The following is a 21,218-nucleotide window of genomic DNA, read 5'->3' as shown; positions in this document are numbered from 1 at the left end:
CAGCAGGAATTACTGTATATCACTGCTCCATCTAGAATAAGCAAAAACTAAAATAACTCAAAAGTGTATTTTTACATATTCTGAATAAAATCAGTGACTGTCAGCGGATAGCTGTTGACCTCCCTTAGAAGTCAAGTCCTTGTGTTTTTGTGCACTGAAACAGGGCTTTTTTACATCATATGCAAACACCCTAGGGCCACATTTCTGCTGTGGAGTATGAGAAAGCTGTCAAATCATGCATTACTATTGGTCCCCAAAGAAATCAACCACATGGCAGGAGTTAAAGACTCGACCTGCCTGACGTTTGTAGTGGAGCAAGACAAATCCTAGTTCGAAGCAGCTGATATGTGAAACTAAATGTGAGTTTTTAACGGTAACTTGTACACAGAGCTCCCTCGCCACCTTAGAGAGGAACTTTGATCTTGGACAATGTCCCGGTGTTACATGTGTGTGCGCACTGGCACAGTCCGCTATGTTCCACACGGCAGCATGTCTTTGAATCGGCTTCTCATCTCCGTCCATTCAAGGTCATGGGTGTGAATGCGCACGTGCGCCGGCAGCAATAACATACTTCAGCGTGCATCTCCGAAAATGACTCCTCCGGTCGTCTTCCAGTCCAGGTCAGAGGCAGGAAGTGAGCTGGGAGAAAAGGAGGAAGCAGAAGCAGCTCTCTCTGGCTGCAGGTAGTGACCCTCAACCTTGACCTCCAACCTCAGCCTCCATCAGTCTGACAATACACACTCTGACAAAACACAGATGTGCAGACACGGCGGTGTGGCCAACAATTTGCACATATTGAAGGAGCTGCGTCTGGCAACATAAAGCCTCTAAATGGCTGATCTTTCAAACATTTGGAAACATATACTAAAACTTAAATAAAGACATTAAAATACAGAATTATAATTTATGTCTTTATTATTTGACAACAATAATAACAGCATGTTGCATTTGTTCACTCATTACATTTACAGAAGTAGTCAGAAAGGCTGTATGGACCCATGGACTTAGTTCACACGATCCATCCTACCTTTCTTTCTCAAACAATGCTGGAGGTACAACCGATGAAGAGACTGTTAGCACATGAGCCCTGTCCAAAACCAACCCTCCGTCCTCACACAGCACCAACGAGATTTAAACCTATTAAAAGTACCACTGATGTGTCACAAGTAGTCTGGTTGTTTTTGGACAGAGCGCATGACTTTAGAAGGTGACTGACTTTCTGGAGCTGCCTCACCAGTTCCAGAAAAATAACTTGCTGCCAAGTTTGGAGGGCTCCAGTTTGCCCTCGATGACTGGGTTGGGCTCAGGACGTGGTCTAGAATGGTAGGGGTTGTCAGGGAGGGGCCGCGAGGTCGCCACTTTGGTCACCTATGAAAGAAAAAGGAACATAGCAGGTGTAAGCTGGTGGCTATGCTCAGTCTGATCAGATGTTTTAAATGGCTAGACTTTTCTTAAAAACTGTAAACAACTCAACTGAAACACAACAAATAGATCATGTTAGGGAATTGTACAACAGGTATATTGTGCCAATATCTGACTTGACAGTACAAATATTTTGCTTGAAGAGAGCAAGTTTAAAAACCAATAAAGGACCTAATCATCAATAATTTCTTGGATGAAACCCTGAAGACTATTGCCCCTTTCAGACAGCCTATTCAAGATGGCACTTCTGCGCTTTATTTCGCCTTGCCGTTCTCTATTAAAGGTAACAACAAGGCAGCAGGACAGAACATGGGTGTGATGCTTTCGAAGACATGTTATGTGAGGGACCCTCAAAGTGGGAGATTTAAGAAGCAGGAAGCAGCAGTTAGCAGCTAACTCTAAGAAAAAAGAGGAGCAACTAAAAAAGACAAAACAAACAGGGACAGTAAATAATTATTATTGTCATGATAATGCTATTGTCTAGAAAGCGTCGCCTGGGGCGTATGAAAAACTCTTGCTTGCAGCACACCAGCATGATCTCTACAATTACACACAGGGTGTGGCAGTGTACTCCCTTTGTTTTGTTCACAAAAACAAAGCTGGCGTAAGGGGTCCTTGTTGTGGTGATATTTTGCGATGATGTAAAACCATACACCAAAAAGATTTATGCACATGGGTTGAACTGCTGACACCTTGTCCGTTTCCTCCATTCTTCTCTACTTCTTGCAGCACTTCCCTTACATCATGATTTGCATCCTCTCAACCCTCACTTGCACTTTCATGACTTCTGTGTCAGGTCCGTCTTTCCTTCTCTCCCTCCGTTCCTCACATGCTCTTGTCTTTCTTCAAGACTGGAGATCACCCACTCTGAATGGGTCACTCTTTCCTCTCAATCACTTTCCAAATTTAGTTTACGCACACCATCTCAAAGCACAACTTTTCATTTATTTTCATTCATTTCAAGTCTTTTTATTTTTTATATGGCTAAGCAAGCAGAGAAACTGTCAGTGTGTGGACAGTCAACGTGGACTTTTTCATAGTAATCAGAAGTCAGATTTCAGTTTTGTTTCCCTGCTCGTGTTATTTGATTCCATGAACAGCTCTGCCTGGCAAGTGCAAAATGGCTGGAAAGTTGATTACAGCCATTCACAGATTCCCTGGTTTGCATAAATGTCTGCTCAAAGACAGCAGAAATAAAATGTTCCAAAATCTATTGTCAAGATCAGTTTTTGCTGGTTTTAATTGCTGCTACTGAATCCGTGCTTGCAGGCGAGTTATGCATGCTCCTTAAAAATGGCAATTTTCTGAAAAGAAAAACATAAAATACATGATTTGCCAGTTCAAAACTGTAGCTAAGTGAGGCTACTACGCAGTCGCAATCAGAGCCTCTTGCACAGCCCACAATCAGCAAGAATGGATCCCATCATCAACCCAGCTGCTCACACTGTGAATGCACAGCCAGTCCCTCACAAGTCTCACCTTAGACAGGTCTCCCAGCTCAGGTCTCTCCCACCCCAGCTTATCAAGGACGCAGCTGTCGAAGTTCTGCTGCTGCTTACGGCAACGGCGCAGTTCTGCCAAGTTCGAATAATCCAGACAGGTCCAGTACTCCGTGAAGGACTCGGCACAGTTTCCCTTGATTTGCCTGCAAGGAAACAGAGATTTGAATCAAAATCAAATATGCAAGAGTGCGAAAGAATAGTCCAGAGAACTGTTGTGATGCATGAACTGCAACTCTTTCCCTTAAAATAGCTAAAAAATATATATGTTTAAAGAGATAAAGTGACTAAGGATAGGGTAAAAAATTATATTTAAGAGTAATATAAAATAGGAGTTTCTAAATAAACACCGTTCAGATTCAAATTCACACTCCAAACCTGTGAAGAACTTCTATAACTTTTCTGCTCCCACTGTTAAAAGGATCCTGAAGTTTCCTTTATAAGAACTATCTAAGCTGGTCATCTGAATAAAGTGCTCCTAAAGGTGGCTGGCAGTTGCCAGAAGCACCTAACAATCACACCAGGTCCTGGTGCAATTACAACGTTTCTCAAAACTTTCCTTATTATAGTAATTAGAGGTATTGCTCTTTCACAGTAACTCTCAGTTTAACTTTGGGGTTAAAGTGTCGATTGTTTGTTTCAGCTTCAGAATTAGAGGTCATGCGTTTTCCTTTTTTTAGAACCAGGAACACCAGCTGTTTGAGACAGACACAAACACACAAAAGCACCTTAGTTACTGCATGGACATCAGGGTATAATAACCATAGCTCAGGCCAAAACTTTCAGTAAACACAGACGTAGCAGTTAAGAGTGAAACACGCCAGACCACTTCCTCAAACAGCCCCCCAAGGACACTTTTATAGACACAATAAATCCTGCATTTTAGTTATTTGTGTTTTTAAACAACCCTTTTTCCACTTGTCATTGTTTTGTTTTTTTAAAAAAAGAAAAAGGGCAGTGTTCACTACATTATATTTCAGTCACCACATGTAGTGATTTGTTTCTATTGATTTAAAATAACCAGAGCTTATTGAGAATTTAAAGAAGCGGTTGACCAAGGTGTCCAAAACAATACTCATTTATATTTTTTATTAAATGAAAGTTAATAAAAAGGTAAAGTGAAGAAAAGTAAAAAGCTTTACTGGAATAAAAAAAACAAAAAAACAACGCGATTAGATATTGAAAATGACCATAAAAAAGCTGTAAGATTAGTACACTGACACAATGGAAGATAACTTCTAAGATATCTGGCAACCTCCTGGTGAAATTTAAGTTGGTGAAACTCTGACCAACAATATAGTGTGGGTATTTTTGCTTTCTTAAAAATCCAGTTCATGCACTGCATGAAGCATAAACTCGGCATAAAACCTGTAAAGAGATGTCCTTTGCTGGCTTCTCCTAAAATTATAAAAGTTTGTTTCTACCCAGAGGCTTACCCACTGTGCAGGATTTTATTCTTATGTGATGTATTACATTCACCTTCATATTACTCTTCTTTTTTCTGTGTTCACAAAATCATTTAAGTTGTCTGCAAATTAATCTTTCATCTTTTATCGTATTAAGATACACTTTGGAATATTAACATTGTCACCCGGACTTTTTTTTAATGTCTGGTAGACGATTAAAAAATTAGAAGATACTAAATTCTCACCACTTAAAGTTCAGTGCACTCAGCAGATATGGTGCATGGAAATTCATGGGAGACTAGCTGTATGTTCATGTGCTGTCAGAATTGCCAGAAAAACATTTTCTGACTGGGAAAATTCATGTAAATGCCCTCTCTGGTCGGAACATCAACTTGGAAAGTCGGAGGAAATTTTGTTACACCAGTTGCCAAGTTGATGTTATATGACGCTGAAACATGGTGGATGAAGGAAACATTGGGTTGATGGTAAGAAACTTTGAGCAAAGTCATAAACTGTATGTATATATATATATATCTTCCTTGTCACTCAAATACTGGAAACAGCTGTCAACTTGTTTTAATGTTCTTGTTTTTGGCGTCCATGTTGTTCCCACATTCATGACTCTCATGAACACACCAGAGTCTGGATATACGACTTCCCAACTTGGGAAAAGGGACCATCCAAGGAGCATGTGAATGCAGCATTATGTGTTATAAGCACCTTTCTTTAGCTTGGACTTTATTACTGCGTTATCTTGAACCCCACACTTCTTTTTCTCTAAAATCTAGCCACTCACCTCCACCCCAGATGGTGTACTGGAACTTAATTATCAACAACTTTTTTCCTCCTACCCTTGCATGACTAGTGTTTAATGGCAAATGATTCTACATCCTACTTAAACCAAAAGTGGACAGAATGGAAAGCTTAATAGCAGGACAAGTTACAGAATAGGAACCCAGACATCCCAAATCTGAAACTGTAAGCCCTCAAAGAACAACTGTCCGACTGAAGTAATTGTGACCTCTGAGCACATTTTCTGCCCACATGTCCATCACAGAGGAAGAAATGCAAAAACACTGAGCCGCAAAACCCCTTTGACCAGGGTTTCACATGGACTCTCAAACTCAGCACTCTCCATCTGGCTCCAGAGTTCAGCCACATCTTCAATCACACGCTGACCACAAGCACACTGTTAGTTTTAGAGAAAACACTACTGTGGCGGTCTTCATCTCCAAGAATGTATATATTCTGCCTAATCATTAGGTGTCTAGTCTTGATTAACTCTCTTTTGTACCGAATCTCTTGAAAAAACACAATGTGTAAACCCTCTTATATGATTATTCAGACACTGGGCTCGTTCAAGATAAGCCGAGTCTGTGCAGAATTGAAAAAAATGGAGGTTGAACAGTTAACAGAAACCACAGATCACCAGTGTGGCATTTTGATAGGCTACCCTGTCATAACTGAAACAATTAGACACTGCATACAAACTGATAAATAGGTCTGACAACTTTTTAATTAATCCAAATCAGATTTCAGCCCACTGCTGCTGCCGCCCGCTCTTGTCCGCTCTCCAGGCGAGATGCTGTTCATCTCAAACAAGCCTATTGTGTCTATGTATAACAGGGGTATTTGGCACCAAAGAGATTCAAAACCCCAGGTGTGAGTTACCTGAAGAAGTTGAGTGCACACTCATTGACTTTCCTCCCTTCTTCTAGACACTTTCTGGGGTCCTTCTCCTCCCAGCGGCAGAGCATGAACTCTTTGTTGGGTTTGTCGCACTGGGAGCCATAATGGTGGGCAGCAGCCTTCAGCACTGCAGATGACACATTGATCTGGAAAGAAAGAGGGACAGACACATGGATAACAATAAGGTTGGTAAAAATTATTATTAATTGCCAACTATTTGATACGCTACACCAAAATTTCATTATAGTAGGCACACTTTTATTTGTGTGTGTGACACTTGTTGATTCATGACCCTATTAAAAGGAGCTGAAGCAAGAAGAGGATGTGTGAAAAGATGGGGAGCCTGACTGGGAGCAGCTGGAAAATGCCATTCTAGCTCCAATAACACAAAGTACCTATTTACCTACAAGTTGTACATTGTTTACCAAAGTTGAGTATTTAAAAAAAAAAATCCAATGAAAAATAGACTTATGAAGCAGCTGAGTGATCTGGGTTATTTCTTGTAGGGCAACCATTTATTCTTCTGTCCAGCATCACTTCAAATTATCTCCAACAAAAGGGGTGTTGCCAGGTATGCAGTGGTTTGTGTTGACCTCCAACTGTCCTTTTATCACAGATATATCTTAGTGATTTCTCTTTCTAATAAAATACAATAAGTTGTGACATCCTTAGCATTACAAAAACCAGGTGTAGTTCACACATACACACAAAATAGCACAACAGTATGAAGTTAGTAGTGGGGGGGCTTGTGCATTACAGTGTGATTATGATATATTTAAGCAAACTACAGAACAAACCTGAAACCATATCGTTGATTAGATCCTTGACGCTGATGTTTTATTGTTGGAAAGACACAAGCTGCTGCCAGCTAACACCTGACTTCCAAGGACAAGTTCAATGACCCAAATATCACTGCTGCTGTCATAAACTACTAATAGATTTGTTTTGGGGGAATCATTATAAAGTTACTGTCTTCACAGGGGTAAATTATAAAGGTAATGCAGACTATGAAGAGTGCGATGCAACGTTAACGAGAGTTACCCTGTAAGTTGTGATTCCTGTAACACTATTTAGCGTAGCCAAGGTGGATATCATAAAGACGCATGAATACTCCCGTACAGAAAGTGATTGCTGGCGGATCTATTATCACTTTAGGTTATCAACTTCCACCTCTGTGAATGCAGGCAACACCGGCGGCAAAAGTTATAAGCCACCGAGCATATTTTGAATCATACAGCAGCTAGCATGAGCTAGCTAGTTAGTTAGCTAGCATGTTCTGTCTTATTTCCTTCAAGCTAAACAATAACGGCTGCTCACCTCATCCACGCTCAGCTCCTGCAACGAGGGCACGTCCAGCGTTGTTGGCATGGCTGTGTGTATGTACAACAGAACCAAAGCAGAAAGTCAAATATCCCAGCTGAAAAACATTCAAGGTCCTAGTCCGACTCCACGACGAGGCCGCGGAGAAGGTCAGTTTGGTTTACTGCGCCTGCTGCTGTCAGCTGGGAGGCGCGTTCTGATGACGTAACTGGGAGCGCGACCAAAACGGGAGCCGCTGCCGCATGCGCACTTCAAAGACGCTGAAAAAAATAGAAGATTTTTACTAGAAGTTGGATGAACTTGTGATTTGTTGTGTCCGGTATCATTTTAGATTATTGGAACGAAAGGACTGTGACAAAATATATTTTTGTCTTCAAGCTTAACTGTTCGTTCCCCTCGTTCTGGCTCTCTGTTCCCACGTTGCCATGGTAACAGTACACTTGGTTGGTGATCAGTCTTGCTAGTCGATAATCACATCTTTGTATGGTTTTTTCCCCTGTATTTTTAAAGGAAAGGCTGCTACCAAGTCGATGCATTAATGGATCTCATCGGAAGCAGTTACAAAGGAGAAACTAAAAATGGCAGGTATATGTATGTGAAGAAAGCAGGATATACCAAACCAAACCACTAAAGCCACACTGTTGATTCAAGTTGGCGTCTCTTCTCTCCCTCAGGATGGATGGAAAAGGAGAGCACACCTTCCCCACAGAGACCAAGTATGTGGGGGAGACGAAAGATGGGATGTTTCATGGCAAAGGAGTGCTACACTTTCCAAATGGAAGTAAATATGAGGCCACCTGGGAGAACGGCACAGCTAAACAGGTGAGGAGTTGCATGTGTGTGTGACTGCATGCATGTCAGAATATATGCATCCACATGCATGACTGTGTGTTTCACATTGGTTATAGTTAATGTTACATCTGGTCCCCTTTAGCAATCACTCACCGTTATTGTCGTAGTTATTGGGTTTCTCTCCTTTTTCCCTGTGTGAAGCCTCAGTCTCTCCTGCTCTGATGCAATCTTTCACGGGCTTCTGCCACAACAGCCCTCACTCCAATTATTATCGTCATTTCAGTTGCGGTTCATTGGAAATGATAGCAGCTCGAAACCATGACCAACCTTGGACCAGACTCCCTTGCACCTGCATCCATGCCAGCCCAAGAAAACCTACTCCCTAACCCTAATTCTAACCCTACTCCATTAGAAACAGACCTGAACCAACCAATACAACTCAGAAATTCTTATATCATGTACTTGCACCTCTCCCTCCAAACAATGATTGCAGCTGGGGGATTGAGAATCCCAGATGTATGTTTTTTTCCCTATTTTATGAACCAAATTAATCAAGAATTTACATTTTTAAGGTTTGTGTTCGCAAAAGGTTGCGATAAGAAACTCTAATATTGCAGTTATATAAATGTTTATAAGGGAATCTTGTGGTTAAAGTGTAAATGTCACCACAACTGCTTCATTTAAACTTTTTTAAAACTACTGTGAATTAAAAGGGACAATAATAAACATAACATTTACAGTAACCTCTAATTATGTTGAATGCAGGTTAACACAACTTTTGTACTACAGATATTTTGACATCTTAAAGCAGGAAAAGCACAGGTGGAATTAATTAATTGTCATACGTATTACTTAAAGGGGCACTATGTAGTTTTGGAGAGGAAATTCAAACTTGAATTTTAATATTTACAATATTAATGTGGTAATAATAGAAAAAAAATACAACAAAACATTTTTTTTTCCCCCATAACTGGATAAACAAGCTGTTCTCAGAGGATAATAAGGTCCCCAGAACACTGTTTGAAGCTAGAAAGATGGTAGGGTCCGCCAAATATAAACAAAGTAAAACAGTATGAAATTGTGTTGTCCTTTAATGTCAGTGTGTTTATTCAGTCATTAAAACGGAGAGAGTTTGTTTGTTTTGTTTGTTTATTAAGTTTCTTTTAGGCATAAAACAAATCAATGAAGATCTTTCTCTTCTGATAACAATGTCTTCCCCAAAAATACAAAATGCACCTTTAAACCTGTATTTCTCCTGCAATTATTATTCTCTATATCAACTGTGAAAAAGGCTTATAGAGGAGACAACACTAAATCTTGCATGTATTATTACACCAGTCAAAATTCACCCTTTTAACTTGGCTCTTATGTTCTCCTCCTTCCTTCTCTTTTTTTTAAATTTGTATTTGATCTCCAACCAGAATCAATACAATTTAATGATATTGTTGACATTGATTGAAAATGTTGTTGGGCATCCAACTTTTGAAAAATTACTTAATAATGTATGTTTATTTTTCATTCCCAGTAACCGTTGCATCTTTCCTAAGAAAAAAACATGTGCACCTAAGTTCACCCAAACTACAAAAGACATATTTTTCCACTTTCCCTTAGTGGTATATAGCTGCGCAGACAGTTTTGGTTTTATCTGCTGAGGTTTTGAGATATCCAGACTTCTGCCTTAACCCAAAGACAATGGAAGACTATTAAAATTCTTTTGTGGTGCTTAAAGCACCGAAAAGTGACATTTGAAAACCTCAACAGCAACTTATCTTTCCAGCAACCATGTCTGGGGTACAGAGTGTAGGATAACCCCCAGACCCTGCTTTCAACAGTTTTTACTGGATCTACTTTCTGCCAAAGAAATAGCCCCAAAGGAAACTGTCAACAGTGAGGTCTGTGGATAATCTTGTGTAACATCATTCCTGCTGTTGAGCTTTTCAAATGCATTTTTTTCTCTGCTTTGCGGAGCACAAATTAAACCTCATTGTATGGAGGTAATGTTAGATGGGGATACTGCGAAATTGTGTTTGTGTTGTTTTTTTTATTCAATTTCATAATTAAAATGATTTAAAATGTTTTTTTGTCATTTGGGTGGATTGACTCATTCAAATGCATGTCTAAAGAATGAGGATGGTTTCATCATTGTGCTTTTCCACCAGGGGTCATTTACCTTTGCTGATGGTCTGCAGTACCAGGAGACGGACTGGGACTACTGCGATGGTTACGACAGGCGCTTCTACAGCGAGAGGTGTAATGGACTCAGACCTGCAGGTTGGAATACATTTATCTGCTCGTGCATTCATTCGGTCAGATGCGAGTGGTTTTTTGTCCAGCCCATTCCCAGACAGACACAGTCACATCATCATTACCTTGAAAATAAAATGAACTTTGCCTCGAATGCAAACACTGAATGCATGTCACACAAAGCTTGTGTTAGTAGTCTTAAACCAAACTAAGATGCCATTTAATACAGAACAACTGTTTCCATCACACAGGAGAATCTCAGCTAACTGATCTGCACCCACCACACGTCATTCCTGATGGATGTTACGACTGTGGAGATGGTTTCTATGACCCTAATAGCAGAGTTGTCACTTCCTACACTGGCAGATTCCTCAGGAATGCAGGTGAGTCATAAAATATCCTGTTATTTCCACTGTGACACCACAGGCGACTGGCCTATTGGAGATGTGGCCCCCTTACTTTTATTCATAATAATAATCCTTTGCCACCAAATAATGGACGCCAGCAACCTGGACATAGTTTGTGAACTATGTGAAGTGAACTAAAGTAGGTATTATTTGCTGCAGTCCACATTTTAGAGGGAAAGCGGGGATAACTGACATTTTTACAACATCTTTATCGTAGTCAAAATCTTGTCTCCTTTTTCACTGCATATTTTACTGTAGTTTGTGCACATTTTTTTCCACTAATTTGACGCCAAATTGGCTCCATCTGAACGTTGAGTAATATCCAGGCATCTTTGTGCTTGCTGTGCCAAGAAAAATTTGAAAGATTAAAGTCAAGAGCAAACAGAAATTTCCATTTCAAATTAAGTATACAGCGTTTTATGTCCAATGAAGCACCTTGTCAGAATACTTGCCAACCCTCCCGATTTTCCCAGGAGACTTCCCAGGAGTTTCCTCCTGGGGTCACAATTCTCCTGTATTTCTCCTGATTTGTGACAAATTTTCCCCCTTTTAGTTATCATAATAGCTTGTTTATGGCATATAGTCTCCTGTTCTGTTGCACCTTGTCCTCCTCGCTGTGTGAGAGATGGACAGAGAATGGAGAAGAGAAAGAAATACTCAAGCAAATTTTACATGTCCTGAAAGCATAATTCCCATTTTTTACATAAAGTTTCAAAAGAAAGGGAAATGCATTTTGTAAAAACTATCATAACGATTTTGCTGTTCATCATAGTGGCAGCTACGACGTCAGTCACCATCAGGAGGCTGACAAATATAGGGCAGTGGTGTTCAAAGACTCTCTATGGGCAGCAGGAGAAATAAATTATAACTAATAAATATTAGTTTCCAGCAAAGATTCAAGCAAGTTCACGCTAATGGGGTGAATAATTCTGCATTCTTTCCTGTGACTTAACTGTGATTCGAGGACTCTATGGTAGGTATTGATGAGTTACTGGAGAACAGGGAGGGAGATAATATATTCAATGAATGGTTAGGTAATGATCAGTTCATAAATATCTCTGAATCTACATACTGGCCACCTGCTGATTGGCACAAGCTAGTCATGACTCATTAAATGCTAATTATTTAATCATTAGTTACTCTTTTTGTATACCTTCAAGTAAAAGGAAACATAATTCTGAGTAGTTACCCACTAGAATCATTAAATACTAATTAACTATCAAGTCGTTCATGATTTATTCTTCACTCGCTCCTCAGTAACTGCTCTCATTTTTGTGTACCTTATTGTAAACTGTTACCACTTGATTAAGCAGTGTTGCTTGTTTACATAATTGATCAAAATTCCTGCAATCACGTTGTTAATGATTTAACCTATGTTTGCAGTTATTTAAGTTGAACTAGCCAGGGACAGAAATGCCCAATCAGGCCTATACATCAATAAGGTTCAAGAGATAAAAGCCAAACAATAGGCCAAATTTGTACTGAGGGAGTTATTGTGGCTGCCTCGTCATACAAGATAGTAGCTCCATGTAAAATCATGAATACTTTTCAACAACTCTTCTGAGTCCAGGCCACAGTACAAGCCTCACTGAAAATACTTTATAACAAACCAAAGCTCTTGTCTTGAATTTGTCTCAGGCAGGGCCTCTTGTTTCTCCCCATTTTTTGATAACTGCGTCTCTTAAAGCATACACTGTGGCCATATGGGAAGGATTTGATAACAATGAACCTATGGAGTGATGTTAAATGGATTATCCCTGTATTCTCTGATGGAGGATTATTGCTACAAGTCATCTGATAAGCATGCTGCTAAAGGCTGTTGCGGTCATTTCAAAATATTTTTTTTTTCCCTTTTGTTATTTGTCAAAAGTGGAAAACTCAAGACACATTTTTCCACTGAACGAGTGCCCAGTTTTGGAACCCCTGACTTGAAGTGAATACGGTCTGTCAGGTGTCCAGATAGGAATTCCCAAATTCTGACATCCTCTGCTCATCATGTCTCCTGTGATTTGACATCACTAGACAATATTGTGAATTAGGCATCAGGTTATGATCGCAGTTTCTAAATACATAACCTTTTGGCTTACTAAGGTTAAGTCCAGGTGTAGTTTTTGCCATTTTTATTGGACATGTGCTGTACATGCATGAGGATGTCCTACAGTCTGGAAAGATGTGTAACTTTGCTCACTTTTTAAAAAAAAAATTATTTTGCATGTGGATCCGATTGTCTTTAACCTTACAAATGCAGACAAGTATCAATATATGATTCCTGGCAGGAGTTAAAGTATGACTCACAAGCTTCCTAGGGTAGGAAAAGAAATATTCTTGGGCAGATTATTTGTATTCAGATGAGCTATTTGCAACATAATACAGATTAGTTCCACAAGCATACACATCTCATTTACATATGTGTAGAGTCAGAAGGAAACAGAGGAGGAGATCCACATCCTTGCCAGATGTCAGCAGCATGTGTAACACAAAATACAAAAGTATGGTTCTGCGATTCTTTCCTGGATGCGGGTTGTTCATCATCATTATAGCTCTGGTATTGATCAATGGAGCGACGGAGCGAGAGAGAGAGAGAGAGAGAGAGAGAGGAAGAAAAAAAGGAAAGATGTTTCTGGAGATGAAAAAGAAGAGGAACTGAACCCTTTCCAACAATACTCTGACTCTGTTTTGATTTACAGGAACTATTTAATTAATGTGTGCCCTTTTATGGTAGTGTTTTTTTGTGCAAGCGTGTGGAAAGATATATTGTGTATATACATATGCTATATATCACACACGCTACTTATGTGGGCTCCCCGTCTCGTCTTGGTATACAACTCTTGAGAAGAATGCTCCTGTATCCTGTATGGATTTATTTTCCAACCCTGGGAGGTGAAGGCACATTTGTCAGAGTGGGTGTGAAGACAGAATTTATTGCCTCATGGCTTCCGCCCAGGATGGGGACTGCGAGGAAGATGGGACACAGGGAAGGCCCACCCTCCCAGAAGGGACGTTGCTGCAGCGAGGAAAGAGGAAGGAGCTCCCCGTGTAGCAACTGGTGGACGTAGGAGAAGGAAGAACAGAGCCAGGGAAGACAAAGCCTCATATCTTGGAAAAGATTCAAACGTGATGCGTATGGAACTGGTTTAAAATGCAGATGATTTACCCCCTTGAACTGATTGTCGTTGCTAGGAAATATCAGGCTAAACTTTACTCGACGGCCAAAACTGACCTATTGCAAAGTCCTGCCCCCCTTAGTTACTGTTGCTAACTTGGACAAATAGTCCTTCCTGGCATAGTGCCAAGTTAGCAAAACAATAGGATCTGTTGCTAATATTCCCCAAGAGGCTTAAGATTATTTTTGGAGTTGAAACAATTTCTTGTCATCAAGGAGCTGCCTGCATGTATGGATATGCAGGCATATGGAGGGATATGTTTGGGAATGCTGAATGATCGAGGCAACGGAGGGTGGTGAGAGTTAGTGTGTTAGTTATCAAGTGGCTTTCTTCGTCACAGATGTGTCCAGAAGGTTCAAAAGTAAGCTGGCTGTAGCCTAGATGGTCGTAGCCCAGCTGGTCGAATAAATTGTTGACAGTTAATGTTTCTGCAGTCCACTGAGGCGTTAAAGTTTGCATGTGTCAACATACCATATTGATTTCTACAATACGTGACACTTTCACATCAAATGTTTATCACCTGACTTTCGTTCTAGGAGCTTAGCTAGAAGACTGCCAAGCCAGTGACCACAGTTCAAGACTGAGCTGAACGTTGTGTGCGTGATACAACTGGATATTTTATTTTTTACCCCAGGACAATTTCCAGCTGTGTTTGTGGCAACCAAAGCAGATCTTTTCAGCCAAAACATGATTTCTTCCTCACCCCAACCAAGTGGTTTTTGTGCCTTAACCTAACCGGACCATAAGCACAGCGCTGTCACAACACAAAATTGAAAATTTAACATAAATTTTGTCAACATTTATTCTGGTTTATTCAGTATTTTAGGGCAAGAACCCCAAACGTCTCCAAGTCAGTTTGGATGACAGTGCATGTCAAATAGATTTTATGACCTGCTCAGCACTTTAGAAACCAATGTACTGAACTTTAAAAGACTGAAACTGATCCAGATTAGAAATATGTCCTATCAGCAAGTTCTGCAAAAACACATCACGCACTTCATTTTACTCGCTGGTTTTGGATAAGGACCAGGAAACACTTGGGTTAGAGGAGTCATCACTGGGTGTTGACCAAAATGACTACAATAATACGGAGCAGTCTTGCTTTCATTTACAGACACTGGGCTGAGGTAACGCTTAATATAAAGATCCTTGGGATGAGCTGTAATAAGGCCCTTATAAGATGCTTATTCACATTAATAAGTCTATATGAGCTAGTGAACCTAATGGGTGAGTGAATTAAACTCAATAAATGTATTTGTAATGCTATTAATTATAAGAGACTTATAAAGCTTTAAATATTCTAAAGTGTCTATAAACTGTTACATTTTAACAGTGCTTTAAGTGCTTTAAAATATCTTATCTAACAATAAATGTGTTTATTATGCTATTATTAACACTTATATAGTCTTATTATTGGTATTAATTGATCTTATAAGGGCCTAATTACCTATTAAATAACACTTATTACAAGACCTTGATATAAAGCATTTCCCTGGGTGGACACTGGTTGTTGCGTCTCATCGTCATGTTGAGCAGAAAATTGTTTTGAAAAGTAATTTTCTCTTAAGTCATATGTTAAGTTTCCTTTCTGATTAAATTTAAGAAAAACAATGCTATTCACTTGCGAAATCATGCTTTTATTTCATTTCTACAAATCCAACTTTAAGTCGTTACTCATTAGAGTTTACAGCCTTTGAGGGGCAGGGAGTCACATCATCATCCAAACCAGTGTTTCAGTGAAGTGAGAAGATTTTATGCATCATCTAAAGTAGTCAGAGGAGGATTAAGACAAATCACTTGGATACAAGATAACGTTCTGCAATACACAAAAGTGTGACTGTGCAGTACATGTGTGTGTTTCGGTGATAGGGATTACAGACTCTGTTTTTGGCTGTTCTCCTTCACGAGCGCCCAACCTCTACTTTACTACCACAGCAATAAGTCATTAGGTGTGTTACACTGCAGCTTCTCATCTGCCTCAGCTCATCTCTCACTAGGTGGGTAAACCAGGGAACCTGAAAAGAAGCACAAGACAACATTTCAATGTATTTTATGGTAAAACCTCAATGCTGCCAGACATCAGGTGTATTGAATTAGGGAAAAACATTGGGAAGTCTTAGAGGTGAGAGGTCTGATATGTTTGTTTGTTTCTTCCTACATGATTAACACAAATAATAAACCCGCCTGTGTTTCACTTCCATACATTCTGGAAAACAGAACACTGATTTGAATTATTATTTGATTGCTTTTAATTTGCATTTTTGTTTGCGACGTGAGATCATTACAACAAACATGTGCTTCCACCTCACTGTGACACAGTTAACCAGCACGGCTTAAACAAAGCCGACAGACTGCAACACAATGAAATGATTACTGTTAAATCTGAAACAAAAATCACACAATCAACAAACAACTCTGGACTGCTATTTTTATCTGCTTCCCCACAAACTTCCAGAGAAGCAATTGGACTTAATTTGTCACTGCTGATGAAGTTTGTTCCTTAAGTTTGGAGGTATGATGTCAAACATTTTCATTGCTTTTAAATCTGTAATTAAAAAAGAATGAAGGGAGAGATACATAGGCCACATCTGCTCAATCAAATCTCCACCACCGACTGACTGTTCGTTATTAAAACAAACACACATGCGCACACACGGTCAGTTGAGTGTATTCTCTCCTGGCAAGAGACAGCAACGCTCTGCAGCAGCAGGAGGCGGCTGCAGCTCCAGCAGGGGCCGTGTGCTGCCATATTGTTTGTGGCACTTTCCTGTTTCTGGAATAACCGCTTCCTTTTGAAACTCGGAGCAGAAAGAGCTCCACACCGAAAACATTCCACTGCCAAGGAAAACACCTCTGGTGACCGAACCGCGGCCCCTCCCTTTGTCCCCGTCCAGTCGAGGTGTTTCACAGACAGATAAAATCAGCCGGGCGGGCCCCTGGGGAGTGGAATATATCCTCGTGCTGCCTTTCCTGAAACGCTCACTTTTCAGACATCTTTGAGACAAAAATTCCCCATAAAACAGGATTCACGTGTTAATCCTGTGAGCTGTGACAGATGGATTAATAATTTCTAAAGATCAGTATCTCGCCTTCAAAGCTAGAAGCCGGAAAACCGCCGCAGTTTTCTGTGATGTCACCGAGACACAAAACCGAGCCGCTGCTCCGTTAGCAGCGAATTGGAGACAGATGACTTGTGCATGCACATTTGAATGTTTATTTGAGCTTTCACATTTAGGTAAGTCTGATTTCACTGTGGTGCCGCCACTTGGAAACCACAAAATGTGCTTATATTAGCACATATGACCCTGTATGAGTCCACAAAGTCGAGCCCCTCGTCACCGCAAGTGAACGCGTTTCAGAGTTGGTCTCTTGATGACAATACAGAGAGTCATATCTCCTGTTCCTGTGAGCGCCATCGTTCTGTTTCACTGCAATCATCTCTTATGCAAATCACTACAGTAAAAGGAAGCTGCCTTTTACTTTAGCTAATTAAGCGTGTGTGTCTGTCTTTGTGTGTATGTGTGCTTACTTATGTATGTGTGTGTGTGTGTGTTAATTCACAGCCATTTGGCTGGAAGGAAACACTTTTCCCTCTGAGTGTATTTTAAGGATTAAGATAAACAGACTTTAACAAGCTGCCATTATCGCTTCCACACACTCTCTCTCCTGTGTACCCTGCAAAAAGGTCGTCCATGCAAGCAGGTTGACACAGTCGAGATGTTGTTGACCAAAAAGTGTGTGTAGTGTGTTGCACTTGACTAAAGATGGTGATACACAGGGTTTTTCAAACCATTATAGGGCTTAGCACATCACCCAGTCGTGTTGTCATGATACTGGAATATCTAACTTTGATACAATACCTTGAAAAATATCTATATTCAACACCATGTTCATTACCTTGGGCAAAAATGTTACATTGAGGGCATACATTTTTAGATTTTCATTAAAAGACACTTATAACAAGGCTTGTGTACTGTGTATTAAAAACAACAGCATCTTAGTTCATTTGTCCACCTGCTGTCAGAGATGAGAGTGATAAAACGCTGACACTACTGGTCTGTCCATTCCGCTAACAATTAGTATTGAAACTTGTTTGAAATATTCAGAATCAATATGTATCAATATTTCAGTATTTTTGGCAACACTATCACCCAAGCCCACTGGTGTTTTGCCCTTCCAGTGGACAAAACAATGACGAAGGGCCCTCTCATCATGACTTTCTGCGTGCTGGTGCCCCACCTCACACTGGTGCCCTTTTTTATTTATTTTTTCGCCCCCTGCCCCTCAGACATCCTGAGTCCACCACTGCCCAAGCCATTTGGGAACCACCTAAATGTGGAGAGCATCAAAACTAACTAAATGACTTCTCCTGGATCGAACGATTGTAGTTCTTTAGCAAAGTTGTGTGTTGTTTATTTATTTTATAGCTTTTCCATTTTTGCTTTTATTGAAAAAGCATAGTCTTTGCACCACAAACCTACGGGGGGAAAATGATACAGGCCCACAGATTTAACTCATAATATGAGTTTATTTATTTATTTCTATGAGTCTAACTGCTGCATCCCAATCCAGACAGGGTGAAAAGATTCATTAGCTAGGTCTTTAAGTTAAACGTATTGACTCAAAGAAATTGTCAAATCACAAAAATGTCCCGCTGTCCTCAGATTGCAGGAAATTGCCTTAACACAGCAGCCACCTGTACCAATTACAGGCGCCTTAAATCCTGAGATAAACGCTGCTATACAATCTGAAGAGGGTCGGAATTGCAGCGAATATGAACGCGTCCCAATCTAATTATCATTAAGGCAGGTTGTGGTTTGTGGCTAATTGAGGTCAGTCTAAACGTAAGGACGTATAGGCTTCGGCAATTACCACAAAAGCGTGCTGGGAGTGTGTGCGTGGCAGCTGCCCGCGTGTCCGACGCGTTCAATTGACCTCCCGATCAGAACAGGTAGGAATAAGAGACACGGAGAGAGAAAGAGAGGAGGAGGAGGAGGAGGGTGTTTTATACTTGAAGTGGCTGTTAGTGTTGACGCCCATCGCTGGCAATTACGCACAATCAAGCCCGCGCGCTGCAGCAGACCTGCACCCGCGCACAATGGAAGCCCCTCGCGCGCCGTGGAACCTGCGGGTGAGGCCCGCGAGCCGCTCAAGTGCGTGCAGCTGCGGGCGCTCCAGAGAAAGCTCACTTCCCCCGCAATTAGCTCCTCGTTTCAGTTTTGACAATGAAAAACTGGTTTATTATCAGCTCCTCTGGCGGTCGATTCGGTGGCGTCCATTTTTCTTTTTTTCTTTTTTTTCCTTTTTGGTGGGGGGGTATTATTTATCGGTGTCTGAAGTGGCTCTGAGAAGTTATTTTCTCCTAATTGTCAGGCTTATCTCGATTTGACGAATTTACACGGAGACCTGAATGGCACTCCACGGTCGAAGCCCCACTCGCCAAAATGACCCGCGGTTTTAATTACGCAGGTTATTAGAGATTTGATTTGAACGCTTCAAGTGAATTCAACAACACGAACACAGCTCCATGCTGTGCACCCTTTTATATATTTATATATATATATATATATATATATATATATATATATATATATATGTATATATATATATATATATATATATATATATATATATATATATATATATATATATTATTTTTTTTCTCTCAATCAATCAAAGGTCAAACGTTCAGAGAAACACTTTACTTCACACTTTGTTTCCATTACAAAAATTCTCACTGCTTTCAAATGAAATCTTTCCCACAGATGACTCCGAGCACGAGTGGATTGTGCGGACTTGTCGGAAAGCTGCTGGGGATGAAGTTATTGTTGAAAAATCTGAAGAGACCAGCACTATCAAATGATTAATTTTTTTTAAAAACCCTTATTTTCAGCATTTTATTTACACATATAAGCTGTTAAACGATAGGAATTGTATTTTTTTAACTTATTTTTCTCTGTGTAAGACATATTATTAATAAAAAAGAAAACCGTTTTGCTTCATATTCTTTTTTTTATGGTTTTCTTTTCATTCTGTTGCATTTCACTGTATTCATCTTCATTCCCCAAACATATTTATTTGAGCTCCATATGATGTCACCAGCATGTCTACCAATCAGAAGCATTTACTCTGTGACTGAATATCACTTTCCAATGTCTAATACAGGTTGTCCATTTAAAAAAAAATGCTTTTGGTTGTAAACTCATACAATAAATTAAGCTGAATTTATTCAGCAAAACAATTATCAGCAACAACAAAAAAAATGCTTTTCCTGTATCCCTGTTTATTTAACATAAATGCACTGTTGGTGTCTCACAGAAGTGGGACAGTTTTGTAGATAAGAAGGTTTTGGGGCTATATCTCTTCCATGCACATTCAAATCCTGACAATGAGTGTTCCTCACACACAGATATGTATAATATTCTACATGGAAGTAAATAAGATAATATATATTTAGGCTGCAGTGAAAAGCTAAATAATTAAAGTCACATTTTACAACTAAATGTGTGAGAATTGGATATGACCTCGTGTTTCCAAAACAAAATATTCTCACTCATATCTTTTGCTAATATTATGCAGTGTGGAGGTTGTGCACTCATTAAGACCAGACTACTGTTTAAAGTCAGTATAATATGTGTTTGCAAGCAAATGATATGTTTGGGTATGGTAGGCCCTCAATCACCTACACAACCTGCATTAAAGTCAATCATAACATCAATAAATAATGAATAAAATATTAGGTCATCCAATGTACAAAGGGAATCCTTCCCAGGATGCATCCTTCCTTCTTCGAGGTAAATACACATTCACAAAAAATGCACAAACACACACACACACACACCAGGAGGTACACAACCACAAAAATAGGAGCACCTACGACCAAAGAACTAAACAGGTACCAAACCACAAAAAACACATAGAAGGTATAATTACTTCATATTTATTTTATTTGTACGTTTTTATCCAATTGTGTGTTTTCCTCTCTGCCACACATGCCGTTTGGGGAAATAAAAGTGTATTATTGCTTCGTTAATTTATCCTCAAAAATGATCCGAAACCACCAAAATATCACATTCTATTTTATTGCATTTTAGTACACAAAACATTTATGATGCACAGTCTATCAAATAAACTTTTTTGTTTTTCATTTTCATTTCGTGTTTTTTTAACAAAACAAAACAATTTCAGAGGGGGGGAGAAAAAAAGTGCTTTACAGGGATTTACCATCTCAATAAATACGAGGACATTGAGGTCTTGTCGGATCCTGTTCTTCAC

The 21,218-nt window shown here is 39.7% G+C and overlaps 2 protein-coding genes across 2 annotated transcripts; one reads left to right on the top strand and one right to left on the bottom strand.

The window, feature by feature from the left end:
* Positions 1–897: 897 nt before the first annotated feature.
* ndufa8 (NADH:ubiquinone oxidoreductase subunit A8) lies at positions 898–7,509 on the bottom strand. The gene is made up of 4 exons (XM_073478660.1): positions 7,334–7,509; positions 5,999–6,162; positions 2,902–3,067; positions 898–1,368 (listed from the first exon to the last, which is right to left on the bottom strand). Exons 1-4 carry the CDS (start codon positions 7,382–7,384, stop codon positions 1,231–1,233), a joined length of 519 nt encoding a protein of 172 aa, XP_073334761.1. The 5' UTR covers positions 7,385–7,509; the 3' UTR covers positions 898–1,230.
* Positions 7,510–7,859: 350 nt separating this feature from the next.
* morn5 (MORN repeat containing 5) lies at positions 7,860–19,806 on the top strand. Its single transcript, XM_073478399.1, has 5 exons — positions 7,860–7,921; positions 8,011–8,158; positions 10,288–10,399; positions 10,624–10,755; positions 19,709–19,806. The coding sequence occupies exons 1-5, from the start codon at positions 7,875–7,877 to the stop codon at positions 19,804–19,806; spliced, it is 537 nt and encodes a 178-aa protein (XP_073334500.1). The 5' UTR covers positions 7,860–7,874.
* Positions 19,807–21,218: the final 1,412 nt, after the last annotated feature.

This window comes from Pagrus major, chromosome 12 (genome assembly GCF_040436345.1).
Source record: "Pagrus major chromosome 12, Pma_NU_1.0".
In the NCBI taxonomy this organism is placed as follows: Eukaryota; Metazoa; Chordata; class Actinopteri; order Spariformes; family Sparidae; genus Pagrus; species Pagrus major.
Note: the sequence above shows the minus strand (reverse complement) of the source record. Positions and strands in the feature narration are given on the sequence as shown.

Coding starts and splice junctions, on each gene's coding strand:
- ndufa8 (XM_073478660.1), bottom strand. CDS start 7,384: ATGCCAACAACGCTGGACGTGCCCTCGTTGCAGGAGCTGAGCGTGGAT. Junction 6,163..7,333: donor AGGAGCTGAGCGTGGATGAG/GTGAGCAGCCGT, acceptor CTTTCTTTCCAG/ATCAATGTGTCATCTGCAGT. Junction 3,068..5,998: donor TGTGCACTCAACTTCTTCAG/GTAACTCACACC, acceptor GTTTCCTTGCAG/GCAAATCAAGGGAAACTGTG.
- morn5 (XM_073478399.1), top strand. CDS start 7,875: ATGGATCTCATCGGAAGCAGTTACAAAGGAGAAACTAAAAATGGCAG. Junction 8,159..10,287: donor AGAACGGCACAGCTAAACAG/GTGAGGAGTTGC, acceptor CTTTTCCACCAG/GGGTCATTTACCTTTGCTGA. Junction 10,400..10,623: donor TAATGGACTCAGACCTGCAG/GTTGGAATACAT, acceptor TCCATCACACAG/GAGAATCTCAGCTAACTGAT.